The following is a 15416-nucleotide window of genomic DNA, read 5'->3' on the forward strand; positions in this document are numbered from 1 at the left end:
ATGTGATCTCTCCTGGAGGATATTCTGTGTATGCTTGTGAAGAATGTATATATTCTGCAGGTGTTGTGTGGAATGTCCATTTGGTCTATCGTGTTGTTCAATTACTCTGTTTCCTCATTGATCTTGTATCTGGATATTCTATCCATTATTGAAAGTGAGTTTTGAAACTCTTATATTATTGCGTTGCTGCCTATTACTCCCTTCAGTTTTTTAATGTTTGTTTCATATATTTGGGTGCTCTGGTGTTGGCTTTATATATATTTGTAATTGTTATATCTTCCTGGTGAGCTGACCCATCATTATATCATGTGCCTCTTTGTCTCTTGTGACAGTTTTTGATATAAAGTCTATTTTGTCTGATATAGTATGGCCATCCTTGCCTGCTCTCATTTCTGTTTGCAGAGAATATCTTTTTACATCCTTTCACTTTCATCCTGTGTGTCCTTAAATCTCAAATGAGTCTCTAGTTCACAGCATATCTTTAGATCTTGGTTTTTTGTTGTTGTTAATCCATTTAATCATCAGAAGTGTTAGAATTCTTAAGCATTTCTTTGAACTCAGTTAATCTGTAAATCTGGTTGCTTTTATTTTTATTTTTTTATTTTTGAACTTTTATTTGTGACAATATTTTATTTTACCTTTGTTTTCTTTTTAAGTGAACTCTATGCCTTACATGGGGCTTGGACTCACGACCCCAAGATCAGGAGTCACAAGCTCTACCAACTCCAACCAGGGTACCCCCTGGTTGTTTTTTAGATCTAAGTATATTTCTCAGAACTAAAGTAACTTGATTTTCCTCCCCCTCCTCATTTAATATTCGTATTGTCTCTTTCTCCTTTCACAGACACTGCATATCTGATTCATAGACAAGACCACAATTTGATTCCAAAGATGTGTTCCACAAACCCAGGCAACTGGGTCACATTTGATGATGACCCTGCTTTTCAGTCTTCTCAAAAGTCAAAGAATTTACCTCTGGAGAATCAAGGCATTTGTAGGCCCAATGGACTTAAGCTGAACCTTTCTGGTGCTAAGGAATTTCCCAGTGGATCTTCCTCTGCCAACAGTACGCCTCTCTCCTCTCCCATCATAGACTTTTACTTTAGTCCAGGACCTCCAAGTAACTCTCCTCTTTCTACACCTACCAAGGACTTCCCAGGTTTTCCTGGCATCCCCAAAGCAGGGACTCATATGCTTTATCCTATCCCAGAATCATCCTCAAACAGTCCACTAACAACATCAGGAGGAGGCTCTTCCTTATTGCCTACTAAATCAACTTGTTTATCCCACACTTCCTTACCCAGTGAGCACGCATGTACACATCCTGCTCCCAAAGTGGGTCTTCCAGATGAAGTTAGCCCTCCCCAGGCCGAAAGCCTAGGGTTTCAAAGTGATACTCCCCAGTTTCAGTATTTTCGGGAGGACTGTGCTTTTTCAAGTCCATTTTGGAAAGACGAAGGCAGTGTTTCCCAGTTTGCCTTTGACCCTCCAGGAAGCAGAAAGATGTACGCATCAAGAGACAAAGACATGCCTGTCGATCAAAAAAGCTTAAATCAGTGTTCACTCAACTACATCTGTGAGAAACTTGAACATCTCCAATCAGCTGAGAACCAAGACTCCTGTGGAAACTTGTCTATGCAGTGTCAGTATGCTGAAGACACTGCCTCTTCCTTTGTCCCCCACACACTCTTCAGGAGTCAGCCCAAACCTGGATGGTCTTTCATGTTGAGGATTCCTGAGAAGAAGAACATGATGTCTTCCCGTCAGTGGGGACCAATTTTTCTAAAAGTCTTACCTGGTGGAATTTTGCAAATGTATTATGAGAAGGGCTTAGAAAAACCATTTAAGGAGTTACAGCTTGATTTGCACTGCAGGCTTTCTGAACCCAAAGTTGAGAACTTTAGTGTGGCAGGAAAAATCCATACTGTGAAGATTGAACATGTGTCTTACACAGAAAAAAGGAAATACCACTCTAAGACAGAAGTCGTTCATGAACCAGACATCGACCAGATGCTGAAGTTAGGGTCCACAGAGTACCACGATTTCCTCGACTTCCTGACTACTGTGGAGGAGGAGCTGACGAAGCTGCCAGCTGTTTCGAAACCAAAAAAGATCTATGAGGAACAAGAAATTTCCCTGGAAATTGTGGACAATTTTTGGGGTAAAATCACAAAAGAAGAAGGAAAATTGGTTGAAAGTGCTGTCATAACTCAAATCTGTTGCCTCTGCTTTGTGAATGGAAACACGGAATGCTTTTTAACCTTGAATGACCTTGAGCTGCAGAAGCGAAATGAACGCTATTTTGAAAAAGACCCAGAAAAGAAGGGGATTGATATTCTTGACCATCATTTTCATAAGTGTGTGAAAGCACAAGAATTCGAGCAATCAAGAATCATTAAGTTTGTCCCGCTGGATGCCTGCCGGTTTGAGCTGATGCGTTTTAAGACTTTGTATGGTGGGGAGGATCTTCCCTTTACCCTCAAGTCTGTCGTGGTTGTCCAGGGGGCATACGTGGAGCTTCAGGCCTTTGTCAACATGACCCCATTGACTCAGAGACCATCCTGTGCCAGTTCCTTGAGGTCCTGTGACAACATAATGATACACTTTCCTGTCCCATCACAGTGGATCAAGGCCCTCTGGACCATGAACCTCCAGAGGCAGAAGTCCCTGAAAGCCAAAATGAACCGCCGGGCGTGTCTGGGGAGTTTACACGAACCTGAATCTGAACCTGTTATACAGGTCACTGTGGGCTCCGCAAAATATGAGAGTGCCTACCGGGCCGTGGTATGGAAGATTGACCGGCTTCCCGATAAAAATTCAAGTAAATAGTCAACATGCCAAGTTGATTTTCTTGGGAAATAGCTTCAATGTTTTCATCCCCCTCCTTGGGTTGAAACCCGGCTGAGACACATGATAACTTCAATCCCCAGAGGCCACACACACACCAGGCAATGGTGGGAGGCGAAACATTTAGTCAAACAGCTGAATTTGTTCTCTGTGCCTATTTCTACCAGATAAGTTTAACTTAAAAAAAAAATTTTTTTTTAAATATCATTTAAAAAATACCCTCCGCTAAGATTTTGTTGTGGATGGTGGCACTGAGGGAAGATTTCTAGTTGAACTTTTTGACATCAACCACCAACCTCAAATATTAAAAATATTGCTCACAGAGCTTAGATTCCCTAATTAACCTTTAAAGATCTCTCATCCATGAATATACCTGCACTTTTTTGTATTCTCAGCCACTACCGTGTTCTCTTTAGGTTTTGTTCCCTGCTCTCTGAAATAAGACTGCCTTTCATTTTTACCTAAATTGATTTCTTTTGTAAAATTTTTTAAATCAATCAATCAATTAAATTGAGAGAGAGCAAGCATGAGAAAGAGCACGAGCTGGGGTAAAGGGTAGAGGGAGAAGCAGACTCCTGGCTGAGCGTGGAGCCCAATGCAGAACTCGATCCCAGGACCCTGGGATCATGACCTGAGTGGAAGGCAGTTGTTTAACTGACTGAGCCACCCAGGTGCCCCCCAGAATGATTTCTTTAGCTGAATTAATTTGGCCATCTTGACTAGTTGTTTCAGAATTAAGTAGACACAATCCAAGCATTAAAAAAATCAGTTAATGTTTTAAATGTTTACAAAGCAAATGATGAATCTAGAAGTTCAAAACTTTGAAAAGACAGTCCTTGCACCATGTTTATTTTAGAATAGTAGCTTCGTTGTGGGTGTATATAATAGAGCAAAAAAGCAAACTTTGAAATTAAGGCTGCTCCCTGTTTTAGTTCAGTTATTTCTAGCAGAGCACTGGGATATGGAGGCAGATTTGGGGGATCTGCGTTGATGCAGTCACTCATTCAATCAAACCTTTATTGAGCAAGTACCACATCAGGTGCTGGGGTTAAAGATGAATAAGATCTGAGTCCTGCTTCTAAATAGTTTGCAGCTGATTTAGTCCTTCAGGGAAATTTAATTTCAAATTGAGACCCTTCAGGCTGTGGACTCTGGAGGAAGCACTTTTATCTGGGGTGGGCTTATAACAGTGTTTCTCAAACTTGGCTGTATGTTAGGATAGCCTGAGAGCTGATAGATAATTTTAATGTTCAGGCTCTCTTCCATGCAATTGAATCAGAATGTCTGGGGGAGGGGCCTGAGCACCCGTATGTTTTGAGAGCTCCCCAGATGAACCTAATTGTGTCAGGGTTGAGGAGCACTGCTCTGTAGGCTTTGGAACGTTCTGGGAAGGAAGGGCAAACCTTAGACTGTATTGGACTTGAGGGGTAGAATGGATCATGCCATTGGGCGCAGAACCATCCTGTCCAACTTGGAATTTGCTAACTTAACATCTCTTTGGACTATAGTTTGGGCAAAGGATAGGTTCAAGCAGGCGAGAGAGACAGCTGGGTGGCTGAGGAGTCCCAGGGCCTCGTGCAGACGGGAAGCCACTGCACAGTAGTCCTCCTTGACTCTGCCCCCACCTCTCGGTTGATGCCAAATTCTGCACTGCAACGTTCTCATGATTTATGTTAGTTAGGATTCTAGTTCCAAGGAAAATGAAGAACAGCTCAAGCTCAAGGCAGGACAAGGTGGCGATGGGGTAGCATGGTCACACAGATGGCTTCTAATAGTGCCTCCTGGTCAACTCCAGCGTGATGGGAATATGTAACGTGATACAATCCACAGAGGTACTGTTTCCTGCCTTCTTTTATAACTTTGTTGGAGAAGCAAGTTAAAAACTATTCTCAGGTTATCTTCATCCTAGGGAACAAGTTTTGAGGTTGTGAGTACAAGGTTCCAAATGCTAGTTTCAAGGTTATCTGTGCTACTTTTACGTGAGGGGGTTGTAGAAATCAAATTATTGCCTTTTATTTTGCTAAACACAAAGAGAAAGAGAGGAAGGCAGGCTGGGATACCTACTATAATCTTCTCAATTTATAGATGTCCCCTGCTGTCCGGGTGATAACCTGACTGCTGCATATGCCTCAGAGAGGAGCACGAGGGGTTCATCCTGCTGGTTTGTCCAGGTGGGGTCAAAGGCACAGGGAGACAGGCCTGCAAAGAGCCCATTCCAGTTGCTGTGCCTCAGAGGAGACACTGGTTAGATCTAGTCAGAGCAACTATGCTTATTTTTCAAACTGAGAATCCATGCAAATCATTCTTTTTTGATTTTGGAAGGGGAACAACATGGAAATGTTCTGTGAAAATGATCCTGTTTATAACACTGGATTTTCCCAGAGCTAACGGTATATAATTAATTGATTCGATCACCAAGAACATATTGAGAAGAGGGCTCACTCATTCATTTCACAAGCACCACTAAATTTCCTTAGGTGCGGGCTCTGCACTTGGTGCTTGGGAAACAGAGGCAAACATGCTCCTTGCTCCCCAGAAACGCAGCAGCCTAGCAGCGGAGGCAGATCTAGAAGCAAGTATGCAAATACCGTGTGGAATTGTGCTGCACTCTAGGCATGAACAAACATACATAGTAGGGATTCCAGAGAAAGGGTGATACGCTGCAGGGGGCCCTCAGGAAGTCTTTGCTGAAGGGGTGATGGATAAACCTGGTGTGGAACAATCAGTCGGATCCTACCAGGGAAGAAGAGCAGAAACAGGCATGTAGGTGGGAGGTCTTAATTACGATCTGGGACTCAGGGAGCAGTAGGAGAATAAACCAGCGCATGAAGGATGTTGTGAGCCATGACTTGGGGTGTGGAGTCTGTCTGTCAACAGGGCATCCATGGTGTTTTCAGGCTGGACTATTACAGCATCATACGTTGTTGTAGGAAGTTAGGCACACGTTGCAGAGAAGGGGTTCACAAGTATAGACATGGGGAGGCTAGTAGAAGGGGAGTCCTGAGAAGCAAGGCCAGGGGCAGTAAGAAGGAGTGAAGGATGGGTGAGGGAACTCAGAGGAGATGCCCTTAAGGACGGATTACCTGTGGGCCTGGGAGGAAGGGAGGGGTGCAAGGAGGTTGGAGGCTCTGGCTTTGGTGAACAAGTGGGAGGTAGTGCCATTAACTGAGATAGCTCGGGATCCTTTCACTACTTTTATTTAAAAATTTTTAAAAAATATTTATTCATGAGAGACCCAGAGAGAGGCAGAGACACAGGTAGACAGGCAGACACACAGGTAGACGGAGAGAAGCAGATTCCCTGTGGGGAGCCCGATGTGGGACTTGATCCCAGGACACTGGGATCACCACCTGAGCCAAAGGCAGACACTTAACTGCTGAGACACTCAGGCATCCCTTGCTACTTTTAAAATCTGTTTTCCAGCCCCGGCAGCATGTTGGAGTCCTTAGAATTATTAGAGGTTAAAAACATATCCATATTTAGGCTCCATCCCGACCAGACTCTGTGGGGGTGAGGCCCACGCATTGGTGCTTCTAAAAGGCTCTCCTACACCTGGGGGTTGAGAACTATCAGCCTAGTAGCTCTGCTGTGAAACTTGTTATGATTCTGTAGGCACCGATCATTCCTCCCTTCCCCGTGTACTCAGGTCTCCTGGAGCTGTTATTGCCTCCCATCCATATTTACTAGCAGCTGAGCTCACTAGGAACAATTACAAGAGTGGATATTTCCAGAGAGGCTGGCCTTCAGGAATTCTCTTGGAAGATGGTCATAGCACCAGGCCTGCACAGAACCGTGTTTTACGAGCATTCCAGCCAATTATACGGTGAAAATTCACGGAACAAATTCTTTGGGATCAAAGAGGCTTTGTTCAGATCAGATTGGTGGCCCAAAAGCGGCCAAGACAAAAGGCAGAGGGCTGGGTCAGGTGAAGTCTAGAGGGCAGGGAGAGGCTGGGCTTGGACACCTGGGATCCCCTGGCCTGTCCTTGGCTTCACCATTGTGGGTGGGGAGCATAATGCAAAGTGAGTGGGTGCCTGGCAATTTGCCTCTGGTGGAGAAGCATAGAAAGAGTAAGGTCAGGGCAGAGAGCAAATCTGTATTCTCAGGTAATGTTTCTTAAACTTGTGTGTGCACTTGAATCACCTTTTAAAATGTAGACTGATTCAGTAGGTGAGGCCCCCCAACAGCTTCCCACGCAGCTCACATGATGCCAGTGCTGCTGGCTCATGGACCACACATGGAGGACCAGTTTCTTGGGATGCATCTTTATTTTTCTATACAATTGTTAAATCGCTTAGGTATTAAGAGAACAGATTTTTTTTTTTAAGTCTTTAAAACATTACCCTTTATCAGGGAGCCTGGGTGGCCCAGTTAGTTAGGTGTCCAACTTTTGGTTTCGGCTCAGGTCATGATCTAAGGGTTGTGAGATCAGCCTGCTTCAGGCTCTGTGCTCAGCAGGGAATGTGCTGGAGATTCTCTCTCTTTCTCTCTCCCTCTGCGTCTCCCCCTGCTTGCATACACACTATCTCTCTCAAATAAATAAAATCTTAAAAAAAAAAAAAAAGGTAAAACAAACATTACCCTTTTCAAGCAAGTTTCTGAAGAACCAGTATCATTAGAATATTTTAAAATTGAAACTTAAAGAGACTATATGAAGCTAGTCTACTGTGCCCATCATTAAAAAAAAAAAAAAAAAAAAAAACAAAAACAGGATCCCTGGGTGGCTCAGCGGTTTGGCGCCTGCCTTCAGCCCGGGGCATGATCCTGGAGACCCGGGATGGAGTCTCACGTCGGGCTCCCTGCATGGGGCCTGCTTCTCCCTCTGCCTGTGTCTCTGCCTCTCTCTCTCTCTCTCTCTCTGTCTCTCATGAATAATAGGTAAAATCTTTAAAAAAAAAAAAAAAAAAAGAAAAGAAAAAAAGACCTTTCCTCCTCTGTTTTTTTTTTTTTTTAATTTTTTTAAACTCATGATCTGAGATCAAGACCTGAGGTGAGATTGAGTCAGATGCTCAACTGACTAAGCAACCCAGGCACTCCTTTCCTGTGGATTTTTGAGATCGGTATTGACTTTTCTTTTTCACTACCATGTGATTTCAAAGGAGGTAGGAAGGGATACTGGCCCATTCCATGTCTCATTTGCCAGCATGCCAAAACTTAATATTCCTTTAACAAAGTGGGGAAGTCTTTCATTTAACAGCAAAGGTTGGCCTTGGGCAGGTATCTCAGATAGCTTATTTGCACTAAAGTGTGAATGACCACAGAGAAACAGGAAACTTTCCTGACCACAGGCTTTGAGGGGTAGGGTAGGGGAGAGTGGAGAAGGACAGATGAGAACACTGGTTAGCCACAGGAGGTGCAGACACAGCCTAGAATTAGAAAGGGGGGGTGGGAGTAGTGGAGTGGTGGAGGGCCAATTAATAAATGTATCTATCTCCACCTTCCCATGTTACCAATTTTTAGATAAAGCTTGCATTTTCCATTGCTGTCATCAGCACATTGGTGGCTCTCTTTCCACTTGTGTCATCTCCTAACATTTATTCCCTCCAGCTCTCAACAATTCACTTTGAGGTGTGAAATATGTTGGTTCAAGAAGGACCAAATATCAACTCCACTGAAGTAGAGTTTGTGACTCCTCTTTCCAGTCCTAAACAGTTGGGAAAGGGTAGCCCTTACCAAAGCCCAAGAGTGCCCCCTGCTGGAAACTACTGAGATAAGTAACGTGTTGACAAATGTCCCTGGAGCCTTAAATGTGCCTGACCGTACCTCTTTGCACAGAGATCAAAGTCTGAAGGGGAGAGTATGTGATTAAACATTGTAGAGTATTTAGAGTTTTTAAAAGCCAGGAAAAATATGTAGGAAAACTTGAAGTGAAAAATGCTGTCCTTTATCTTTTACCACTTTTCTGTTTTGTTTTGTTTTTTTTTTTTAGAAAAGCGGATAGAAAAAGGTTTGTTTCTAACATTTTTGGAATACTACTATGTCTTCAACTTGAGTCTTGTTTCCAAAAGAATTTTTTCCTTTAAAATGTGAATATCAAATTACACTGTCTCCGATATCATTTTCAGCTCCAAAAGTGCAGAATTCATCTCTTAATTATCAAAATTACAGTCATTAAATCATAATAGTGAATTGATCATCAAGTAGCACTTTGCAAAGTAGTCCTATACAGCCAGCACTTCTGTGCCACTCTCGTATGCCACGGCTCTAGAGCTCTCTGTGTACCGACTGGTTTGTGGGTCCTCACAACGATCCTAGAAGGTTCATGTTAGCATCACCCACATCATTCTCATATTCAGATGAGGAAACTGAGACTCAGAGAGATCAAGGAACTTGTTTACGATCACACAGCTATTAAGCAGCAGAGTTGGGTTTGGGCTCTGGGCAATCTGGGTCTTGTGTTTGTGTTCTCAGCCACCGTGTCATGGATTTAAGAGTGCCTGAATTAAGTTTAAATAAATTTACTGCCTCTTTGCTGCAGACAGAAAACTAGAAAGGGTAATGGATTGTGGAATCCCCTCTAGGGGTGTGTGTGTGAATAAAGTTATCACTTGCCTGCAGTGATTTGGGTAGCTTTAGAGCACCTCAGAGGCCACTGTTGTCCTGCCCTATGTGTAAGTGGTGGAGATGGCAAATGAGCTTCTGTTGGTTAATTGATTGATGACTTTTCAAGCCCTTTTACAGCCTTAGAATTCTATTAGTCTGTCTACAAGGAACAGGTTGTAAGGAGTGAAAGGCAATTTATCTTTTAAGAATTAAGTGAAATCCTTTAAACTCTTGTTTTTGTGTGCCTAAAGCTATATGCTGATGGAAATGTTCTTTCTCAAGGTATGTCAGTGGTAAAGTAATTTAATCTGGCTTTTCGAGTAACTGTCATCTCATACTTTTATTTAAATAAAGATAGCTGAGTTGGATATGTAGATGCTGTGGACAACACAACAGGATCCTGGAACTTTGTAGTCTTACTATAGTGATTGCATTGGAAACATTTTTTACTCCATTGTAACACGTGCACGCACATACACGTTACAAGACCCCATTTAAAATCTTTGTGTATATCCAATATTCTTGGGTCTGGCACAGAGCCTGGCCTAGCATAGAGTAGATGCTCAATACATGGCAAATTGAATTAAGTGGAAACAAATATTAGATTAAAACATTGAAAGCAATATGCCCATCTCTACACTGTACATCTGTTCCAGGCAAAGCTTTTAGGGGATGAGCAAGAATTACAGCAGTAACAAATAATCTGTTCTACTGAAGAAAGAATTCTTGGCCTAGAGGAGTTTCTAAAATGTAATAAAATTTTTAATAAGTTTAACTTTAAAAAATTAGAATTTTTAATAATATGACCCAATTTGGGCTGAAGTTTACCTTTGCATTATCTATCAAGAAACAGAGTGGTAAGAAAATTAATGAGGTTACAATTATTGTGAGAGCTTATTCAGTCTACTTAAGGGAAAGGGTTTGTTAAAACACATCCAATTGTACATTATAGCCAAATAAGGATACTTCATACAAATATTAGTCATATTTAATTAAAGAAACAACATACTGTTCATTAAAAACACTTCAGGAGTTAATATATATATAGTAATGAACTTGTTTTAAAGCTGGTACTTAAACACAGATTTCCCCTACTTGGTACAAAATTGTGAATTTTGATGGTATGTTGTTTAAACAGAACTTAAACTGCCTCAGTGCTAATGGAGTTGTCTATTAAAGAGAGGGATGAGTGCTGCTTATGTTTAAGAGGAGTGTTCAATGGCCGTTGAAATACTTTGACCATTTGATTTTTTTTCTTCAAGGTCCTGATCATCCCCACTGCCTGTCTTACAAACTAGAACTTGGATCAGACCAAGAAATTCCCTCTGATTGGTATCCATTTGCAACTGTTCAGTTCGGAATGCTTGACACCTGTGCCTCGAAGACAGAGGTCAGGTCTCTGGGGGTAGAGAGTGATGTCCAGCCACAGAAACACGTTCATCAGCGAGCTTGCTACAACATTCAGGTATGTCCCAAAGCCCCTTGGTTCAACTTGAGGCTTCTGGAGCTAAGACCTGATTTGGCTTTAGATATATGTTTTGCCCTCTTAAATGACCGTGTATGTGTGTATGTAAGGGTGTTTATTTGATCTAGAAAAGAGCCCAGTCATGGAAACTTGATGGTCACCAGTGAACCAAGTTTCTCTCACTCCTAGAAAACATCAGGAGCCTGAGCACACAGTGTCACTTGATTCTACTCTCAAAGAAACACAGGGCATTAAAAAACAAATTCACATTTCAGAAGCATCTTTAAAATAAAGTGTGTTAGAATAGCATTTCCCCAAGATGTGTTCCCTGGAAAAAATATAATGATCCAAGGAAAAAATAAGTTGAGGAATGCTGTACACTATGCTAATCTAAATAAAGGCTCTGAGAAATTCTGCAATAAAGAAACTTGTTAGACTTAACTCAATTTCCCCCAACTCATTTATTATACAATCTTGTTTCTAGAGGCACGTGCATGTAGCACACCTATCAGTACCTTCTGAAATAGTATTCTGTGGAGCAGTCTTTGGGAAATGCTGGGTTACTCTTATTTTAACAATTTTAAGTGCTCACTATCAGGTCTTCTGTATTTTCATGCCAGATGAGTTAAAGAGTGACATACACTTGCACCTGTTTCCAAACTTGCTTTTCCTTCTCATCTTCAAAGTTAGCGAATATAGAGATAAGCTCTGCCACATATTTCCTACAGCATCGTGAAGTGGTGTGATTATATAAGACATCATTAACATCAACTGGTAGTCTTATAATATAGTAATATTATAGTAATTTAGTAATAGTATAAGTGAGGATTTTTTCTTTATTCTGGACCATCTGTTTATAAACCTATGTGTTTGGGTCCAGTGATTTTTTTTTTTTTTTTGTCCTGATGATAAAATTAATGATGGGTGAGTGTTGTGGTATGCAGCAGCCCCTTTGGGACTAAAGGACTTAACTCTCTCAGTAGCTAGGAATTGCCCTGCTGAAGTAAGCTGCCTTGCCCCAGATCACACCCCCTTCCTGGTGGATGCAGGTGTATCAGGACCCTCTTGCCTCAGCGTGGATTGACTCTGCAGTCCTCCCAGCTCCAGTTCTCCCTGGAGATCAGCTGAAGCCTTTATGGTGACTGCACTGCCATCCAACTTCTTCCTTTCTGCCTTCCTCTGTTACCTTCTTTCCCCCACAGGCGTCAACCCAGACAGTACTCCCCAGTACGCTTTCTGCTCATTGGTCTCCATCTCAGAGACCACTTCTTGGAGAACTTAACCTGTCACACTTGGTATATAAGTATTATGTGTGACTGCAATGTGGGCCAAGCACAGTGGAGAATTTATTTATGCCTATTTTCTTATGCATGGGTTGTTTCAGGTTGCTGGTGTTTTTAGAGAAACAACCAAGTCTCTGCCACTTTAATAGCATTTACTAATTTCTCTACACTTGGTGACAGTCAGGTTCAAAAAGGTACGTTCCATCTCACAACTACTCATCGAGCAATTTTAAAGTGCCAGGTACCGCCCTAAATGCTGGAGACACAAAAGTGAACAAGAGATAGGTTCCCATCCTTGTGAAGCATACCTTCTAATGGGAGAAGAGAAAAATCATTCATAAACAAATAAATAGTGTCAAAGAGTGACAGAGTCTAAGAAGAGAGTAATAAACTAGGGGCACAGGACAGAGAATGATGGAGGGCTTCCTGGTCTCAGGTGGTCCAGGAAGGCCTCTGTGAGGAGGTAACATCTGAGATGAAATGAAAAGGACGAGGGGTGGGGAGATGGTTCCGTCCAGCTGGTTTACTAGCTTGTAACCTAGTTCATTTTAATTAGATGACTTGGGGTGGGTTGTAAATCTCAAGTGGGCCAAAAGCTATATAGTTGATACTTGGAGGTGTAACTGATCACATGTCTGGCCAGGACTCTGAGTGTCTTATCAATATGTGTATTCTATGTACATTTTATTAACCCTATGTCTGACTGGATGGAAAAGGAGTTTCAGTCCTCTTCCAGATTTGATGCTAGAGAGAAGGATTTAGGGGGCTCTGTTGCCCAAAAGGAGAGCAGGCTGCCTCACTCTCACTAGGAGCCAGCATGAAAGGGTGGAGGCGCTGTGTCTGTGTCCAAAAGGTGAGGTGGCTGTAGTCCTTGCGTCCTGTGTGAAGTAGGACTGAGCGACTGAGCGGTGATAGTGCCGTGTTGGTTAATGCTGCCATGTTTTGCTTTTGCATACAGGTCGAAATAGAAAAGAAGAGGATTAAAATCGATGGAGAAGACCCAGATAAAGCTGGTGACTGTATAACTCAGTAGGAGCAGCAAGAGTAAATGACGACCCACTTTTCAAATATGTAATTCACAGCAACCACACAAAGATCTGCTTCTGTGTCGTGGAAATGACTTCTGAATAGAGGGCTTAGGACAGGTCCAGTGGTCATGTGTAGAGAAGTGAAGACCTGAAACCGAACAATCAATATTTTATGCTTTTGATATGGTTGTGCTCCAGAGGTTTCACATAAAATGTGTCTATCATTTGTATGATGTTTTTGCTTCCCATTAAGACTCAGTCGCTGTTGCTCAATGTGTTACCAGACAGCCAGCTTGGTTAAAGGGTTTTGGATTATTAATTACGCAGTGGCTGAATGTTTTGCACTCTGGATCACCTGGGTGCCATATTTATCATCTTCCAGTCCCCATCTCTTCGTGCTCTGTTAGCACCTCTTCGGGGGGTGAGGCAGTCAAAGGAGACATAAACCGAAATACTCAATGCTCATCTCTGGAATGTGGCTAGGTGTGGGATGATGCTGAAATTACAGGCTAAAAGGGAGATGTGGAAGTATCTGTGATTTTGAGTAATTTATCTTCCTGTCCTCTTACTACATTGGTGAGTAATCAATGACTGTATTTGGTACCTGTCTTTCCCCCATGGTGTTATCATTTTCAAAATGTATTTGTATTCTGGTGTGTGTTGCAAAGAAGCTATTTCTGTTGATATACATATTTTAGTACAAGTCACTAAGACAAATCGCCTTTTGGTTGGAGAGGTTCCTTTCAGAATGGAATGGTGTTGGACACTAGTTAAAATATTTATGTATATTAGAGATGAATTTTTAAAGTTCATGAATATCGTCTCCCAAAAGTTCAGACTCTAAGAATGTATTTTTGATAAAGTATTATTTGTAATTAACACAAGCCTCTCTTGAGTAGAAGTCTAAATCCTATTATGATTATTTTATGCTCGTTCTCCTATCATGCTATTTATGCTAATTCTGCTTACTTTAGGGTATTTTTTCTTTAAAAGATAAAGAAAACGAAAGACACTAGATTATTTTACCTGTATTTGTAAGAGGTGATGTTTCTATTCTTCAAAGTCAGGTAAATGCTTGGTTTCTAATAAAAAGTCAATGGCTTTAGTAGTTATAATTCTGTTTATAATTTTCTTTCAGTATTTACAGTGAAAGGTCAGACTTAAAATTTATGAATTCCATAGTCTACGTATTTTTTAGCCTGGAGAAACAAAGTCCTCCTGGGGTAATAATACACCTTCAATTTGTATTGAATCTTAAATATGATTAGGAGGCATATTTCTCAATTTACCAAATTTGTTTTGAGTCAAAGCTGATGATATAATAATGTTCTTCCAAACAACATTTATTTGTCAGCCCACAGACTTGATACCATGTTTTATTTAATATTGTATTACACTCATTTTAATCTGTTCAAAAACAGACTAAAACCAACATTTATGATGGTCTGTATCAATCAGCATATTTTATCGCTCTTCATTATTTTTACTTTAAAGACAAAGGATGCAAAAGGTAACAAAATGAATTGGTATTGTTCTTTTTAACTTCACTTGATGCATTGCTCATAATGTCACGTTTGAGATTCACTGTTGATGCTTAGGAGGGCAAGTGTGTGTGTGTGTGTGTGTGTGTGTGTGAGAGAGAGAGAGAGACTGAAAAAAAAAATTCCACTATCTTTCCCCATCATCTGGTGTGGTACATTCTGGAGTGACTTCAGTTATGCTGAGATCAAATATGGAGGCAGGCTAGACCTGATGCTGCTCCATGGTTCTAAGGAAGTCAGCTGGGTTAACTTGTGCCATTCCTTTTAAATCTGTTTTATGGCATCCTGCCCATTAAGAGCTCAGAGTCTGATTCAGGTGAACTTAATGAATATTTACACCTCCAAATAATTTCAGCAAAGGGTTCAATTAATCACCTCTCATGTTTCACAGGTTGTCCAGTTTTGGTGGGTACCTCACTGCTGGGGTCATTTACCACCAGCCATCCAGCCTTCAGGAGCATCTCAAGATTCAGTGTTGAAAATATAGTAACAAAAGGCTGACTGAAGCCCAAACTGAGTTTCTGCAGCAATGCAAAGGTTGATAGCATTAACAGCGGGGTGCTACAGCATAATTGTTAATTTGCACATCTATTAGGATCCTTAAATATTCATTACTTAGCATTAAATTAACATTCTGTGAAGGGAGGAGAGGCTTTTTAATACAATTCTTCTGACCTCGGAAATGGCAGAAGGTCAAATGTGACCGTGG

General features: G+C 41.5%; 1 protein-coding gene across 1 annotated transcript; it reads left to right on the forward strand.

Moving 5' to 3' along the window:
- The first annotated feature begins 891 nt into the window (after positions 1-891).
- On the forward strand, positions 892-13171 carry STON1 (stonin 1). Its single transcript, NM_001204842.1, has 3 exons — positions 892-2821; positions 10653-10855; positions 13097-13171. Exons 1-3 carry the CDS (start codon positions 892-894, stop codon positions 13169-13171), a joined length of 2208 nt encoding a protein of 735 aa, NP_001191771.1.
- The last annotated feature ends 2245 nt before the right edge of the window (positions 13172-15416 follow it).

Source organism: Canis lupus, chromosome 10 (assembly GCF_011100685.1).
Source record: "Canis lupus familiaris isolate Mischka breed German Shepherd chromosome 10, alternate assembly UU_Cfam_GSD_1.0, whole genome shotgun sequence".
Taxonomy (NCBI): domain Eukaryota; kingdom Metazoa; phylum Chordata; class Mammalia; order Carnivora; family Canidae; genus Canis; species Canis lupus.